The sequence below is a fragment of the Podarcis raffonei genome, chromosome 1, assembly GCF_027172205.1.
Source record: "Podarcis raffonei isolate rPodRaf1 chromosome 1, rPodRaf1.pri, whole genome shotgun sequence".
Classification (NCBI taxonomy): Eukaryota; Metazoa; Chordata; class Lepidosauria; order Squamata; family Lacertidae; genus Podarcis; species Podarcis raffonei.
Window position 1 is genome coordinate 90,509,856 of NC_070602.1, and position 17,616 is coordinate 90,527,471.

The following is a 17,616-nucleotide window of genomic DNA, read 5'->3' on the forward strand; positions in this document are numbered from 1 at the left end:
GTGACAGTCTATCATAACCCCCCCAAAAAAACCCACTCCTGATTCAAACATTTTTTCTTTTTCTATTTTGTTCTTTTTCTAGCAGAGGGTTACTAGAAGTCAGCAGCTCTGCACTGGAGCAAGGAGGGGGGCAGCGTGGCAGTGCTTTCTTCCTGGCAACAATATACCGACCAGGACAGGGATGGGGCAGGGAAAGGTAGTACCAAGGCCAGGGATACTTTGGGTTGGTGGCAAGAGCCTAACAACTTTCTTTCCAATTTGCTAGCTTTGCACATATTCCAAAGAGTTCCAAAAGGTTCTACCCATTCAAGTACAAATAATCATAGTACTTGGTGTTAGCCCAGAAGTGGTGGTACAAAACAGTTAGTAACTTGGGAAAGTTACATCATGGAGAGTGGAGTGATAAATGAATGGAACCAATGCACTTCAGCAGAAAGAACTAGCATTTTGTACAAGTATAGCACCAAATATGATCTGTCGTGATTCACTGTTGACAGCTCAAACTCTTGAATGATGTCAAAGGAAGCAGCACACAGTATGGGTCTTACAGGAAAGATATGCACAAGGCTATCAAACCAAAAAAACAAATGTTTCCCCTAGTGTTTTTTTCTTTGCTGGCGTACAATCAGAATTAAGTCTGTTTAAATAACCTGTTAAGAGCCCAGGAACCTTCTACACAATATGTCTTCTGTTTACAATGATAGTAAGGCAATCGATGACATTCCCTAGGATTTCTCTCCTCAGCAAATGCAAACAAACATTAGCAAATATTTAACTCTTTAGTAACAAGGGCCATATGATTTCCTGCTTCAAGGTGCTAAAGGCCATTCCTGTCAACAGCAGGTCAGCTTAATCTGGCAGCTCCTTAGAAATAGGTCACTTTCTATGTAAAGGTCTCATGAACTGTGGGTCACATTATATTGCAGCTGACTAAAACGTATACAAATAAAAAAGGTTTTGTGAATGAGAAGAAGCAAATTTGTTTCTGCTCCTCTTTAAAACAAATAAGAAGGGGTGGACTAAAGTTACTATTTAATCTGGTGTTGCAATGGCGTGAACTTTTAAGATGTCAAAATGCACTGAAGTCTAGCAAGCAAAATGGTACCTAACCTTCCTAGGAGACTCAGAGGAAGCTTATGTCATTGTTGAGCATACCGTTCGAAATTGCTACATTGACTGGCCATAGCTAGTTAGTACATCATGCACAAGACTAGACTGTTCTGTACAGCCTTGGCTTTGGTTGTGTGCAGCTGCTGCCATGCACAGAATCAGACTTTTATGCTCCTGGCCAGGATGCCAAAGTGTGCGGTTGCTTCCCAAGTACTTCTGAGCATCAATTATGTGATCAGACTACATGGTGCATTATTTTAATGAAAATGATTAGACAGGTAAGGTAGATTGATGAAAGAGAAAAGATACATCTATCTTTCCCTACCTCACAGAATGGACCACAACAGTTTAAGTCCATTGCTGAATGCAAGAGGCTAAAAGTTCACAGAGCATACTGCACAAACATCTCCCGCAGCAGGTTACAGAAGCAAAACACCCACCAGGGCAGTTTAGATAAATGGCCAGTTAAAACATGCAGGAGCAATGCCAGAATCAGCCTCAGGCTCACCCAAGTCTGCAACCATACAGAGACAGTTCCACAGGAACTGGCACCAGATAAAATACCTATTTTTTCCCCTCCAGGTTTTTGTGCATATGGGCAGCAAGAAACTGAGCCACCCTGTATTGTTTTCGTAAACAGATTAAGTGATTCATATTTGAGATTTTATTTATTTATTTTATGTTTCTATCTGAATGTGACCCATCCCAAGATCACTTACAATTAAGGGCAGGGCAGGATATAAATCTTACAAATAAAAAAAAAAATCACAAGCAGCTACATGGGGCTGCTCTGGCACCCATGATCACGGAAGCACTTAGAATTGCTGCAACCCTGCATGTGCTTGCTAGCTCACACAGTCTTATCTCCATGTTGTAGCTTGTGTGCTCAGCCAAAGGTTATGAACTAGCCTCCTAAACTTAATCTAAAAACAGTCCACTCTCAAAAATATCCTACCAAAGGGAGCCTCTACTACTGGAAGTATGTATCTCTTTTCAGACACAGATGTTGGTTCCAACCCATGAAGTGAAAGTCTCTTAACACTCTGCACTTGTTCTGATTCTTGTGTTCACTCCTGAAAACCTGGTGAGTTGAACCTAAACAAATATGGATCCTCACATCTTTCGTAATCTCATGAACACTGCTAGCCTGTTGTGTCAAAATTTGAAAATACGAGACCTGAAAGCAACAAACCTACTTTCAGATCTTTTGTTGGAGTATGACATAAGGGAAGGCTCATTAGATGTTTAAGGTTGTACTGGATACATACACAGGCCAGGTTGAGTAACACTGGTTGAGTGTTTCTAATTTTGAAACAATCAATCACATATTTATTTATTTTTCTGAAAAGATAAATACTGCTCCTTACATTGCAAACTTCTAAACTTTGAGAGGGAAGCACTGTCTCACACCTGAGTACCATTTGGCATTGTAGCAACAGACCTACCATACCTCTGTCAGAATGGTTGTATCATAGGATGGCTGATATTTCTCCCTTTCTTGAGTAGTTTTCTTCTCCATTTTTTCTCTGTCTGTTTTCTGTTTCCTATCTGCTCCTTTAGGCTATAAAGCACACAGAATAAATAGTTTTAAACCAACAGATAGTGCAGCTATTTCCCTTGATATCCAAACAAAAGTGACACTGAGATTTGTGTTGTTTAATGAATGAACACATCCTATCCACATTGAGTAGTATTTGATCATTACGGCCAACAGCCTAGTCTTTGTATTATTTATCTGTACTGTATTGTATTGTGCTCCCTTTAGAAAACTGAGTGTTTTAACCTCATAACAAGCCTGCAAGAAACTTGAGGCAGATGACTTGGAGAGGGCTCAGAGAGCCCTAAAACCTATGCCAAAACCCAGCGCCCCCCCCAAGAGACATCATTGTATGCTTCACACGCTGCAAAAAGAAGGAAGAGATATGGCACCACCTCAGAAACTCAAGCAACCTTCGATATGGAGAAACCCCCATTCTGGCCCTACAGGACCTATCTCAGGATACCCTAAACCGGAGGAAAAGCCTGCGCCCATGCACCCAGCGTCTCCAACAAGCAGGGATCAAATACCGATGGGGCTTCCCCTTCCGCCTCATTGTAACAACCAATACAACAGAACACAACACATGGCTACCAACATACCTGAGGCCCTGCAACTACTAAAGAACCTTGAACTCGACCTCCCACCGGAATGGCAACCGACAAACCCACCAAGTGACAGCCCCAACCACGAGGAAACAACAGCAAACAACTGGACGATGGTACAGAAGAAAAAGAAACAACAGAAGCGGCACAACAATGCAAACCAATACAGGCAAGCATCATGCTCAGAACCGTCCCGCCGGCCATACGACACAAGAAACCAGACCAAGATTAACCAAACCAATTCATCGCAGATGGACAACCCTACAACAACAACAACCCCAGCTGAATGAAGCAACCAGGGAAAAACCACAAACTGAAGGACTGGTGATTTCCCCCCCTTCCCCCTCCCCCCCCAAAACATAGATTTAGTTAACACCATCAACATCCCCCCCAGCCCCGCACCCCCACAGAAATCCCCACCCCAACACCAGTCCAGACAACCTCAACCACATTCCCCATCACCCACACCTTCAACATCCTCATACTCCATACTAAGGAAAAACAACTCCAACCTTAATAACACAACTCACAATCAGGCTAAAATCTGATACCCAACCAGCACTATGGTGGCACCAGAGCGTACCGGCACCCACATCCCCACCCCAACACACCAACAATGTTGCTCATAACATTGGCAACATTGCTTACGAACCTTATACCTGACAGTGACGTTACAAAGTCACTTCACACTGTCTCGCTGATCACCCCCTATCGCAGACAACAGGGGGGATGGCCTGTCCTTGAACATGGCCTTCCACACCAGCTGAGACCTAGGACCAACCGGCTAAATGCCAGATGGCCCAAAATACCCCAAACAAACACCTATATGACTACATATAGGAAACTCCCTACAACTAACCCCCTACTCTTTAACCCAAATCTCACTCTAATCCCACTAGCCCCCCACCCACCACACCCTAAGTCAGCACAACCCCACTGGTTCTTTAAACAACACGAAGAGAGAGACACAAGACAACCCGAACGGGTTGGCAGGGAATCGCCCCACATAATAGATAAGCAAGATGGCTAACCTAAAAGCAATCACATTAAATGTGAGGGGGCTGGGAAACCCCATCAAAAGAAAACGCATCACCTCATACATAAACACCATGAAACCACACATCACCTTCCTACAAGAAATACACAACCCACCCAAAGGCAGCAAACTCCTGAGCGACCCCCGCTTCAGTCAACAGTGGGTCGCACAAGGCTCAGGGAAAGCTCGTGGTGTAGCCATAATACTCAGTAGAGACCTGAACTTCACTGCCACAACAGTCCTCAAGGACAAAAAAGGCAGATTCATTTTCGCTAAAGGGACAGTAGATGGCAAAATCAAACTGACAATCGGCTCCATATATGCCCCAAACACGAAACAACTAGAATTCTTCCAGAAGACACTAAACAAATTCCTCTCCTTCTCTGAAGGGGAAGCAATCCTAGGAGGGGACCTCAATCTAAATATGAAAGGTTTATCCCTGAAAGATATCCACCCCACAACCCCATGGGCAACCTTCCTCCGAATGAAACCCCCAACAACTAGGAACTCTTACAAGTTACTAAAAATGCTAAAAAACAGGGGTCTCTACGACATTTGGGGTGAGCAAAACCCGGGAGACATCAGCCATACATTCCAATCGGGACGCCATGATACAGTGTCCAGACTGGACAGCATTCTACTCACACAGGGTCTGATCCCCTCAGTAGAATCAACAAACATAGGTAACATTAAAATCACAGATCACACCCCAGTAGAAGTCATCGTTAAAATAGGAGAAGGAACACAAACCACCCCATCATGGTCCTTCAGTCCCATCCTAACTACAAACAAACAAATTAGAGAGAGTCTCACAAAAACACTCCAAAACTACTTCAAGGAAAACGATGTAAACAATATGGGACGCAATGAAAGCGGTCACCAGAGGAGCTTGCATAAAAGAGAAAACATTCCTTAAAAAACAAACCTCCTCAAAAATTAGCAAAATAGAACAAGACATCACAGCCCTCTCATCACGCTACAAACAAACAGGATCTAAAAAACTCCTCAAACTTATAGAACAAAAAAGGAGAGAACTAGACTCCCTAGAAATTAACAAAACAATGATCAACATTCTATACTCTAAACAACGTTTCTACGAATATGGAGGGGAAAACTCCAGATTACTAGCAAATAGATGTAGGAAAAAAGCACTCAAAACAAGAATATACTGCATCACCAAAAAAGACGGCAACATAACATTCTCCCCCGAAGAAATACCTCAGAATTTGCAGAATTCTACTCCAACCTATACACCTCCCATAACCCACCAGAGAAGGAAATCAGAACATTTCTAGCAGGACTGACCATGCCTACCCTAACTGATGAGGAACAGGAATTCATGGACAGCCCTATCACCCCAGAGGAAATAGATGCGGTCCTCAAAAATCTGAAACCACACAAAGCCCCAGGCCCAGATGGCTTCACAGCAGAATTCTATAGGAAATTCAAAGAACCCTTGATGCCCTACATGACCCGCCTATTCAACGACATCATAAAAGGGGGCCCCATCCCCAAAACCTGGACCCACTCCAAAATAGTCTCCATCCCAAAACCACTAAAAGATAGCCTTAAAGTAGAATCATACCGCCCAATCTCATTAATAAACCAAGACTACAAGATATTCACATCAATCTTGGCCAACCGCCTAAAAATCTTCCTACACAAGTTAATAGCCCCAGACCAGACTGGCTTTGTCCCTGGCCGCAATATAACAGACCCCATCAGGAAACTACTGAACCTGATTGAACACAGCAAGGCAACCAAACTCCCATTGACAATTACAGTGGTGCCTCGCAAGACGAAATTAATTCGTTCCGCAAGTTTTTTCTTCTTGCGAGTTTTTCGTCTTGCGAAGCACGGTTTCCCATAGGAATGCATTGAAAATCAATCAATGCGTTCCTAGGGAAACCGCCTTCAGACCAGGTCCGGGGACAGTCTGTCCCCCGACCTCTTCTGAAGGCTGGGGGGGGGGCAAGGACTTCTCCGCTGTCCCGGGGCGATCTGAAAATGCTGGCGGGCGGCAGCGAACGCTTTGCTGCCGCCTGCCAGCATTTTAAAAGCTCCCGGACAGCGGAGACTTCTCCGCTGTCCCGGGGCGATCTGGGCGATCTCGCTGCCGCCGGCCAGCATTTTCAGATCACCCCGGGACAGCGGAGAAGTCTCCGCTGTCCCGGGAGCTTTTAAAATGCTGGCGGGCGGCAGCGCAGCCTTCGCTGCCGCCGGCCAGCATTTTCAGATCGCCCGGGACAGCGGAGAAGTCTCCGCTGTCCCGGGAAGGCAGGCGGTGGGCCAAAGTCTTTGCTCCCCCCCGCCTGCCTTCAAAAGCCATCGGGATAGCGGAGAAACGCGCTGCGCTTCTCCACTATCCCGGGAAGGCAGGCGGGGGGAGCAAAGACTTTTGCCCCCCGCCGGCCTTCAGAAGAGGTCCAGGACCTCTTCTGAAGGCCGGCGGAGATTTCCCTATGGGCTTTCTTCTTGCGAAGCAAGCCCATAGGGAAATTCGTTTTGCGAAGCACCTCCAAAACGGAAAACTCTTTCGTCTTGCGAGTTTTTCGTTTTGCGAGGCGTTCGGCTTGCGGGGCACCACTGTATGTCCCTAGACATCCTCAAAGCCTTTGATTGCTTGGAGTGGAAATACATATTAGCAGTACTAACTAACATGAAATTTGGCCCCAACTTCCTACAAATCCTCAAACAAATATACTCCCAAGCCTCAGCAAAATGCAGAACTAACAATTTGTATTCTAATACTATAGCTATCCAAAGAGGCACGAAACAAGGATGCCCACTGTCTCCCTTCTTATTTATCCTGGCTCTGGAACCCCTAGCAATCCGCATCCGAGCAGCCACAGACATCAAGGGAGTGGAAAGAAAAGGCAGAACCTATAAATTAGGGCTCTTTGCAGATGACCTAATGGTCACAACACCAGACCCCATAAGCATAGCAACCTCCCTAATCAGAGAACTCAACACATTTGCAATGGTGTCGGGCCTACAGGTAAATTTTACAAAGTCAGAAGCTATGTGCTTCAACACCCCTCCTCACACCCAAAAAGAACTCACGAAGGTCACCAAAATAAAACTTTGCCACACCAAGTTCAGATACCTAGGGGTACAAATAACCAGAAACCTCAATAAATTGTACCTCCACAACTACAAGCCCCTGTGGTGACAAATTAACAAAGACCTAAAGAGATGGAATAACATGAATTTCACTCTCTCAGACAAAATAGCCATGATCAAAATGATCACACTCCCAAAACTAACCTACCTATTCCAAACCCTCCCGACCTGGATCCCCTCAACCCAACTTCGCAGTTGGCAGAGAAAACTACACTCTTTCATCTTCTCACATAAAAAACCAAGAATAAACCCCAAATACCTGCACCTCCCCACCTCAGAAGGACGATGGGGAATCCCCAACATAGAAGCATACTACAATGCCAACCAAATACGCCATATAATCCCATATATACTAGAAGATGAGACAAAACAATGGGTACACCTAGAGAGGGACACAATTGAAAACACCTGCACCACAACATACCCACTCCTCCCAAACAAACTAAAGAAAATTCCCACAACACTTAACAGGTACACACAGACCATGCTCAAAGCATGGAAAACACAAATAGGCAAACTATCCCCAACCCCATCCCCACTAATCCCCCTGGCGTACCACCCATTATTCCACCATGCAGCACAAAACCTCCAGATAAAAACCTGGTGAACCAAAGGCTTATATCGCCTAATAGACTTTTATAAAAATAACAAACCCTTGTCAACACAAGAAATACAAGACAAACTAGAAGACACCCAAATGACCTGGTTAACACAACACCAACTACATGCCCTCTTAAACAACCCAACAGTAAAATCAGCAGCAACTAGGCCCCTGACAACCTTCGAAAAACCTCCTCCTAACAACAAAGGGAAACGGTAAAGGGACGGTATCCGCAATATACAAAATACTACTCCAAAACCCCGGAAATCCCCTAGACGCAATCAAAAAACAATGGGAGAATGACATAGGCTATGAGATTAACCCCACTCAATGGACCAGAATGTGGTCTAAACCCCCCTTTAAATCCATATCAACGAAAAGAAAAGAACTCACAATGAAACTCACCTACAAGTGGTACCTAACACCAAGGAAACTAGCGCTAATACACCCAGGAACCTCACCAAAATGCTGGAGAGGGTGCACCTCCACAGGCACATACCTCCACATGTGGTGGGAGTGTCCCAAAATTCAACTATTCTGGACAACAGCCATACAAGAAATATGTAAAATAACTAAGAAAGTAATAGACATCACCCCAGAATTGGCCCTACTAAACATCTTCCAAGACAACAATGCCCATTTACACCACAAAGAACTCATAACCCACCTGCTCTCAGCAGCCAGAAACACCATAACCAGACACTGGAGAGACCTGTCAGGAGTAAGCATGGACCAATGGTACCAAATAGTATGGGAAACAGCCCTACTAGAAAAATTAACTAATAAACTGAAACTGACACGGGGACAAACAGAAGAAGACGCCTTCACCCCGGTATGGCTCCCCTTTATTACATACACAACCCAACAGGACAATGACAATAATCCACCAACAGCATACAAATCAATATGGCTAACCTGATCCAAAACACACACACACCTCACTCACACACGAAAACAAAGATCACCACAGCCAATCACAAGCAAACAATCACACCCTAGGCCAACCCCAACCTCTCTCACCACCAAAGGAACACAAGTGAACAACACAAGCAACGCTGACACCAAACTCTACATACATTAAACATAATAGAAACACCGCCACCCAACCCCACCCCCATCCATCTTCCCTCTCTCCACCCCCCTTTCTTTTTTCTTCTCCCCCTAATGCCTCAACAAATGAAACGGATTTGTAAAAATGTTACATGGAAGAAGAAGAAAAAAAACGAGGCACTACACTTCTGTAAAACAATAAAATCCTTAATAAAAAATATTTAAAAAAAATAACAACAAGCCTGCAAGGCTGAAGAGCGATTTGCTCATGGTCACCAAGTGAATTTCATAACCAAGTGAAAACTGTTTGGAAAATCCCACAACCCTTGTACCTTAAAGACTTTGATCTGGCAGCTTGCAGAATGCAAGTGGTCTGTGTATTCGCCATTCTCATTCTGTTTGAAGGTGTCCATTTGTATCCGGAAGGGTACGCCTTTCTCTCCCCCATGTTTCCTTGGAGTAAATTCTGTACTAATACAATGCACCTAGTGAAAAAGGAATGGTTTGGCTTCAAGTTCCCAGAACAGAACATTTGGTTTTATTATAAAGAAGAGCTGACAAGCCCCAAGTAGGACCAGTGCAGACTTCTAGCCTGTCCATTATCTATAGTCTGTGTACACACCATACCTTTAAGCCACATTTGAAGCAGATTCTCTCCCCCTACCTGCAAAGAATTCTGGACACTGTAGTTTATTAAAGGGTGCTGGAAATGGTGGGTCGGTGAGGGGTAACTTAGGGCCCCAGAATTCTTTGACAGAAAGAAGGTGTTTCCAAGGTTTAATGCGTAGGCTGCCATAATCAAGAAATCAGCAAAGGCTACAGTGCACGCTCCCTCTCACCAGCTTCTTTCTATCAAACACAAATTTCCGCTTAACAACTTTCTTAAAAAAATAAAAATAAATAAAAGGCAACATTGAGGATTACATTTGCACCAATGTTCTCATTCCAACAATCTCTTACAGTTTTTGCAAAATATATTAGTAATTTGGCACTGCCAGCTGATTTTATTTACTTCTTTGTTCAGTTGATGGTGCTTATTTTCAAAAATGGTTTTTGCACCGGCTGCATGCAGATTGATGATATCAGTCTAGACAACTACCGTATTTTTCGCACCATTGGACACACTTTTCCCCCCTTAGAAAGTAAGGGGAAATGTCTGTGCGTCTTATGGAGCGAAGCCAGCAAGAGCCGCTGCTGCCGACAAGCTCTGCACAGCTCTCCCTTTAAAGCAAGAGCTGCATAGAGTGTGTCTGTGGCTCTGGCTGGGTTTACAGGGAGGCGGGAGGAGGGACTGCCGTCTGTCCCTCCTTCCGGCTCATTGTAAACCCAGCAAGAGCCTCGGCTGCTGAGCTGAGCCGGGGAGGAGGGAGGGAAGGGGATTCCGTTGGTCCCTCCCTCCTCCGTGGCTCGCTTTGAAGCAGCAAAGTGGGAGGGAAGCCGCTTAGACCCGTGTAAGCAGCTCCTCTCCCACTTTCCTGCTTCAAAGCAACCACGGAGGAGGGAAGGAGGGGACCCATGGATCCTTCTCGCTGCTCGAGGCTGCAGCGGATTCCCTCCTCCCGGGCTCCCTTTGAAGCAGGAAAGTGGGAGGCAAGCAGCTTACACTCATGTAAGCTGCTCCTCTCCCACTTTCCTGTTTCAAAGCTGAGGGAATCCCCTCCGTGGCTTGCTTTGAAGCAGGGTTCGGGGGTTCAGTGGGGAAAGAGGGCAGGAAATAGATGCTGGGCAGGAAGACTTTGACCACTGGAAAGTCCACCTCAACCTCCCCAGATTTCCACTGAGACAGCCAGGCATGGCCATAAGAGCTGGAAACTTGCATGGGCTGTTTATTTAAAGATGAAAACATGCATTCATGTGAAAGAAATCCTCCCAGGTTCCTGGACACAACCCACACTTGATATTCACACAAGGTTACATGGATGGCATTGGCAACTGGAGGAGCAGCATGGTTAAAGAGCAAGTCCTGGTTTCGAGCTTAAGATCAGCTCTTCCGTGGTGGCCTCAAACAACCCTTTGGCTGCAAGGGGAATCCCTCCCTTAATTCAGGATGCTACAGTGTACACATGCTGTGGCTGCCTGCCCTTTTCCCTGAGCTGTAAAAGCGCCTTCAAGAGGGTGATGGGAGGTGACACAGTCATCTTCCAGATGTGCAAAGAACCACCCTCGCCACACTAAACGTGACAGCAAGCCTCACACGCAGATCTGAAGCATTAATGGGAACCTAGGAAGCTGCCTTATAAGGAGTCGGATCCACTACTCCATCTAGCTTAGTAATGTCAACACTGGCTGGTAGCAGTTTGCCAGAGTTTCAGGCCTGGAGAGGCTGGGGATTGAACGTGTGGTGTTCTGCAAGCAAAGCCACTGAGGTTACAGCTGTTCCCTTTAAAAACAAACTAAGATTGTAGTCGCCATGGTTCTGAAGAAAGGGCTAATTTAAACAGGAACAGAGGGAACTTCCCTGTACCACGTCAGGACCCCTGAGCCCATTTAGCTCAGTTTTGTCTTCACTGATGGGCAGAGGCTCACCTGGGTTTCAGGAGACACACCTTCAGTCCTACCTGGAGAAGCTTTCAAGGACTGAACTTGGGATCTTCTCCATGCTCTCCCTATTGAGCTATGATGGCTCCTTCTCTTCTCCTCCCCTCCTCCTATGCAGGAGGCCTATCTCGGCTTGTCATTATAATGTATATATGTCAAGGGCTTTGAGATGCATATAAAATCAGGCTCAGCATTATTAACTGGACTTAGATAAGCCATGGTTCCCCTTCCTACCCTCCTCTGAGGCTCGCTTTAAAGCAGCAAAGCGGACAGGAGCCACCCGCTTTGCTGCTTTAAATAGTTTAGTACGACATTTGATTCAGAATTTTTTTTTCATGTTTTCCTCCTCTAAAAACTAGGTGCGCCTTATGGTCAGGTGCGCCCTATGGAGCGAAAAACACAGTACCTTTCACCATTACAAGCAACAGTGCCAGCCAGATGAAAAGTGATGGCTTATTGGACTGAACACATTCCTAATAAGTAATATCCAGAACTACTACTGGGCAATGAGGTTAAGTAAAAGGATTTCTACACCCTGCATGAACAACCATCAAAATATTGCTAGTTTGCTTTGGCCTAGCCAGCTGAGGTGGAAAGGTTTTGTTTTCACTTATTACTTGAAAAGGTTTGATCTTTCTCCCCTTAATATGTTGGATATGTTTTGTTATGGCATATTTGTATTATTCTTTCTACTTGTATTCCTATTATCTCTTCAAAATCTACTAGCACTGTAGGCTTAAAAGAAAATTCAATTATGTGAAATTGTTTTATTTGAATCTATGTAGCTATCAGTAAAAAAAAATATATTGTCTGCATTATATGAGAACAAGAAACCAAAGCTAGAGTGGAAATATTCCATCCATTCTGGTTTGAAATTCTCTACATATACTCAATGAAATATGTGTCCCAGAAGATTTTAAAAGGAGAATGTGGTTGTTGTTTTTTCAAAAAAGGAATAAAAAATAGAATGTTATTTCCTTACCTGAATGAATGCTGATGCTCTCTTAGAGGGATCCCACAAAAATTCTACTGTATTCAGCTGTGTGGGGCTGGCTCTGGGGTCTAGGATGCCGACTGACAGTGGGATATCTGTAGAAGAAAACCCCTAAAATTTTAAAAAAATTAAAATTGAAGAGCAGAAACAACATTGCAATATAATCACCAGATGCATTCGAAAAGTCAAAAAGAAACATAACAAACTCCATTTTGCATGAGAATCAATCCCCCCCCCATCTTGCTGTGACTGCAATTGTAATGTCATTTCTAAATAGTATTCTCATATTAAGAACCAAAATGGATGCTTAGGCATGATGTCATTTAAGACGGCTTTTTAACCACAGTGTTTTATGTTGTTGTAATTTTATTGATTATGCAGTGTCCTGTTTTGGTTTTAAGTGTAAATTAGTTTTCAACAAAAAAAGTGGGGTATAAATATATTTACAATGCAAACAATGCAATACATACCTACATGCTGGGGGCAGTAGAAAAGATACTGTAAAAAAATATAGGATGCTTTGATTCCATGAGGAGGAGCATGACTTGATTTAAAGCTTGCAGTTTTACCATGTGAAAGTGCCTTGAAGAAAAATCTTGTAGATAACTTCAGGAAACACCTCAAAGGACAACATAATGAAAAGTTCTCACCTATGTCAAGGATGCGATCTCCTGGCCGACTCCACCTCCAGCCTTCGAGCTGCTGGTGCTCCGTGTACTGCAGACGGCGATCATGGAAAACCACACGAATGATGCTCTGTTGAGAGAGAAGAGGAGGGTTGAAGTTAATGAAGTGATTCAGGTACATCTTTTTTTAATGCAGACAAGCTCCACTTTTTTAATGCAGACAAGCAAGGTGATGTAGCTCTCTACAAAGGTCACCCATCACCATATACACCAAATAGACTAGGAAGAATAATGAGAAACTGAGAGATTTTTGTGTCTAAAAACAATCCTATAGATAACAACTTTGCTGCTACTATATCAGCCAGCTTGGCCAAATTAATTTCATGCTGTAATTGACACCTGGGGAATGTTTTTATCCTTCTGTTGAAAATACACCAGTGGCCAGTCACCTGGATCAAGCTGTAAATATGGCTGAAGGCATAGAGCATTTATTCTGTGGGGTACCAATGCCATTTGGCTAGACCTCACTTCCCATTTACAGAAGTCTTGTTTTGGTGACACTATCCAGGAAGGAGATTTGAAATATTTTGAACATACAACTTGAAAACCTAAAAACAAAAGGATTAGATTATTTCAAAGAAATGTAATAAAATTACAGATGCGTATGCTGGATGCTGAGGGGTGGGAACCCAAATCTAAACAAAAAACCAACAACAAAACAACCTGCTTTTGCAATATGCAGTATGAATATCAGATTTTGCAAATGGCCCCTTTCTTTAAAGCAAAGCCATTTCATTGGAACATTTGTTGAAGGGGGAAATTAGTCACTAGAACATCTTTATCCAAATGAAGAACCCATGAAGGAATGGGCGTGAGACTCAAAACTATTTATCCAATGACCTATTTGCATTGATGATCTTCCCTCCTCCCACATATCTTGGGATCCAGTTGCATTTTGTGAGCTGTGCCTATGACATGAAAGGTGGACCAGGATAAGAGATTCCTTATGTGGGTTCTACAGTGGGATCTGTGACGCTTATTGCAGCTTACTTTGCGCAAGGTGGGACTCTACAATGTTTTGCTAAATGCTTGTTCACATGCTATATTCTTGAGCCCAAAGACTGGGCTTTTAAGCCAAGGAGAAATGTCAAGTTAGTAAACTCTTCATAAAAAGACTGGTTTAAGGCTGTGCTGTATTGACCCCCCCCATCTCACTACATCTATTGCCACATACAAGCAGGAAAGGAGTAAGCACTGGATGCTGCTGTCAAAGGCCACACCTTGTAGATAAGGATCATGAGTGGTGGCAGCAGCAGCAGTGGTGAAAGGACAGATAGCTAAACACCCTTGACAAGTCGTGTATTTACATGCAGAAAGTTATTAAATACCTTTTCCATTTCGCTTTAAATCAAACACAAGATAATACGTCTCCCAAATAAGGATCAAACTATATGTTTCACTTTATGTGTAGCATATAGTTACATGTCTTGCTTTACTTTATCTGTGGAGAGGGAGATTTTTTATTGGGATTGCAACATGCAGGTGTGACTACCCCCAATCTTCCGGGGTGTCAATCTCTCTCGCTCGCTTTTTACTAAGCCCTGTAGCTGTTGGGGAGGATATTTGGTGAGTTGCATCTAAGGAGAGAAAGGGTAAACCTTCCTTCTTGTTATGCTTCCCAACAACAATTCCCCTCCCTTCCATGGCTGGAATAAGAATTAAAGAAAAGCAAGATATGTAACTGTGGGAGTACAACATGCAGCATGTGAGCAAGCATTAAGGGTCTATTCTGTATCCAAGACATGGGAAGGGGAGGTCGGGGGAAGAGGTCTATATCAGTGGTTTTCAAGCTATGTACTCAGGAATGCCATGTGCCCTTAAATACTCATTGGGGCATTTTGTCAACAAAAAAAACCCCCATGATAATAGACATGATCCCCCAAGATACAATTTGTCCATTGTTGCCAATATTTCTCTGCAATCTGAAGCTCTGAGGAATGTTGGACCCTGAAGTCAGCACTGAGGCCAGGCCAGAAAAATGCTGTATACTAAAAAAATAAAATAACACCCTACAATAGACCCCAGAACTCTTAAAAACACGTTGGGGATTGGTGAGGTAAATGTACTATTTGGTCTTTTATGAATAACAGATGTAAAAATTATTCAAAGAAGACAGGAAAAACAGAAATCCACTGGCATATACTGGGCTCCAGAACCCAAACTGCCAACTCCTGCTTGAATCGAAAGGAATTCAGATCAAAAAGCACCCCCCCCTCCACCCTGAAGTCCTGCCCTCTCCCTAGTCAATTCTCTTCCAATGGTATGACCATCTTATTAGAGTGTGCCTGTATGTAGCAGCAGGAAGAAAATCTCCTTACCTTTACATATTTTGTGTTTAAATCTTGAAACTCTCCCAATTTCCTATTCTCAAGTAGACGGATTTCATAAGACTGACCTAGGAGTTCAAGGAAACATTTCCAAGGTGTTTAAGCATGTTGCAGGTTAAGCATGTTGCAGCAAGAAGAGAAATAGACAGTTGCACTGGCATCAATCATGCTTGGTTGGGAAGGGTGATTTTTTTTTCCTTTTTGCAATATAGCAAGTTTCTCCCAGGAAATGGTCAGGCATTATTGTAACCTCTTAAGAGAGGAAGACTGTGCCAGATTATCCATTTGGAAATTTAAAGAACACAGTGTCTTCAAATTCCTTGGCACTTTCTATAAACTTGTCATGTATGGGGGACCTAAAGCATATTTATGGTCTAATTAGCATGTCTGCTTCTGGCAGGAAGGCATCTTCAAGCAGTAGGTTCTGAACCACAGACCACTGGTGGTTTACAAGCCCACATGAAGTGTTCCATAATTGGTTTTGTGTTTGTTGGCTGGCATCTCCTTTTAGCATTGGGATGCACTGTGGAAAAGAGTGCTGTCACAGTCTTGGTTGAATATCTAAACTCTGGATCTTTCCCTCTAGTTGTTTGTGAACAGCTGTATAGACAGGCAGCTTCTGCTGCTGCTCTCAGTCTACAATCCTAAACAAGCTAACATAGCATCTATGAACGCAGAGGGACTTCTGAGTAAACACACTGTTACATGGTGCCCCAATCTCTGAGAAGTGAGAGATTCCAGGGGTTTCAGGTGCTTACCCAGGGTTCATGTTTCCTTTGGAAATGAGACACAGCAGACTGTGGATATATGGTTTATTTATACATATAGATAACCTGAGCCTACGATGAAAGCATTCACAGCAGTAACACCCCAAAAGGGTTTTGCTTCTGCTATAGCCACAGCGGCTTTGGATTCAAACAGATGCCAGCCATGGCCCTCTTTCTCAGCTTCCAGCTTGCTGCGTTTAACAGACTGCAACCCTAAAAAATGCTCTCCTTCAAACTCTGGCCTTTGTCCTGCTAACTAACAGAGCTAGAGGAGGGGCCACTCCCAAGGGCCATCTGACAGAGTGCCCTCTCTCTAGCCTTCCAAAAGGCCCATTGCCTTCCCTTTGTTGTTGGTTAAGGGCTGATCGCCCAAGTGATTTCCTGAACATGGGAAGCTGGTCTGGCCTGCATTTTAACATTTTACTGAATCCAGTGTCTGGCAGCCAACTTCAACACTCCCAAGCACTGAGTAAATTCTAACACTTATTAGACTCAGAAATTTAGGGGAATCTGCCCCCCACAAACTGTGGCTCCCACAACTCATAACACAATACATTGCCAACTGCACTGTCAGCATCCTTAGCAACCAGGAAATTAACTGCTGATTGCTCAGAACAGATGATGCCCACCAAGAACCGAGGCAGCATCCTAAATGATTGGCCTAATACAATGGATGCACAAAGCCTTAGAAATATATGTTCTTTACAGAACAGTGATGGTAGAATTGGGTCTACCTCCTGTTCTCTCAGCAGCCAAGTTTATTTACTAACTCCCATAGGATCCCAACTCATAGATTGACAGGCTGACTTCTTAAAATCACTCCCAATAAGCACAGTCTTTTAACATACAAGTTTTCAATAAGAACATATGAGGCATTATTTCCAGATGTACAGATCTGTTCTGCTTTGGACTTGCTAAATGTTATTAGAAACACAGCTGTGTCTGCTCAGTAGACTTATCAATATGAAGCAAATAGTCTAGTCATCAACTTTCAGCATAAAGCTACTCTTTTTAGACTATTTATATGTTAAAACAGCCAACAACAATTAGCATACCTCTCTCTCTCCTCTCTCTCTCTCTCTATATATATAAGTAAAGGTAAAGGACCCCTGGACGGTTAAGTCCAGTCAAAGGCGATGATGGGGAGTGGTGCTCATCTCGCTTTCAGGCCAAGGGAGCCAGCATTTGTCCACAGGCAGCTTTCTGGGTCATGTGGCCAGCATTACTAAACTGCTTCTGGAG

The 17,616-nt window shown here is 43.7% G+C and overlaps 1 protein-coding gene across 1 annotated transcript in view; it reads right to left on the bottom strand.

Annotated features, from left to right (window-relative positions):
* Nucleotides 1–17,616, bottom strand: part of TFCP2L1 (transcription factor CP2 like 1) — a 44,946-nt gene that overhangs the window by 9,484 nt on the left and 17,846 nt on the right. The window contains exons 3-7 of the mRNA XM_053403259.1: nucleotides 15,599–15,675; nucleotides 13,245–13,350; nucleotides 12,583–12,689; nucleotides 9,395–9,547; nucleotides 2,561–2,671 (exon numbers count right to left, since the gene is read on the bottom strand). Coding sequence (XP_053259234.1) covers nucleotides 2,561–2,671; nucleotides 9,395–9,547; nucleotides 12,583–12,689; nucleotides 13,245–13,350; nucleotides 15,599–15,675 — 554 coding nt within the window. The remainder of the gene's footprint in view (nucleotides 1–2,560; nucleotides 2,672–9,394; nucleotides 9,548–12,582; nucleotides 12,690–13,244; nucleotides 13,351–15,598; nucleotides 15,676–17,616) is intronic.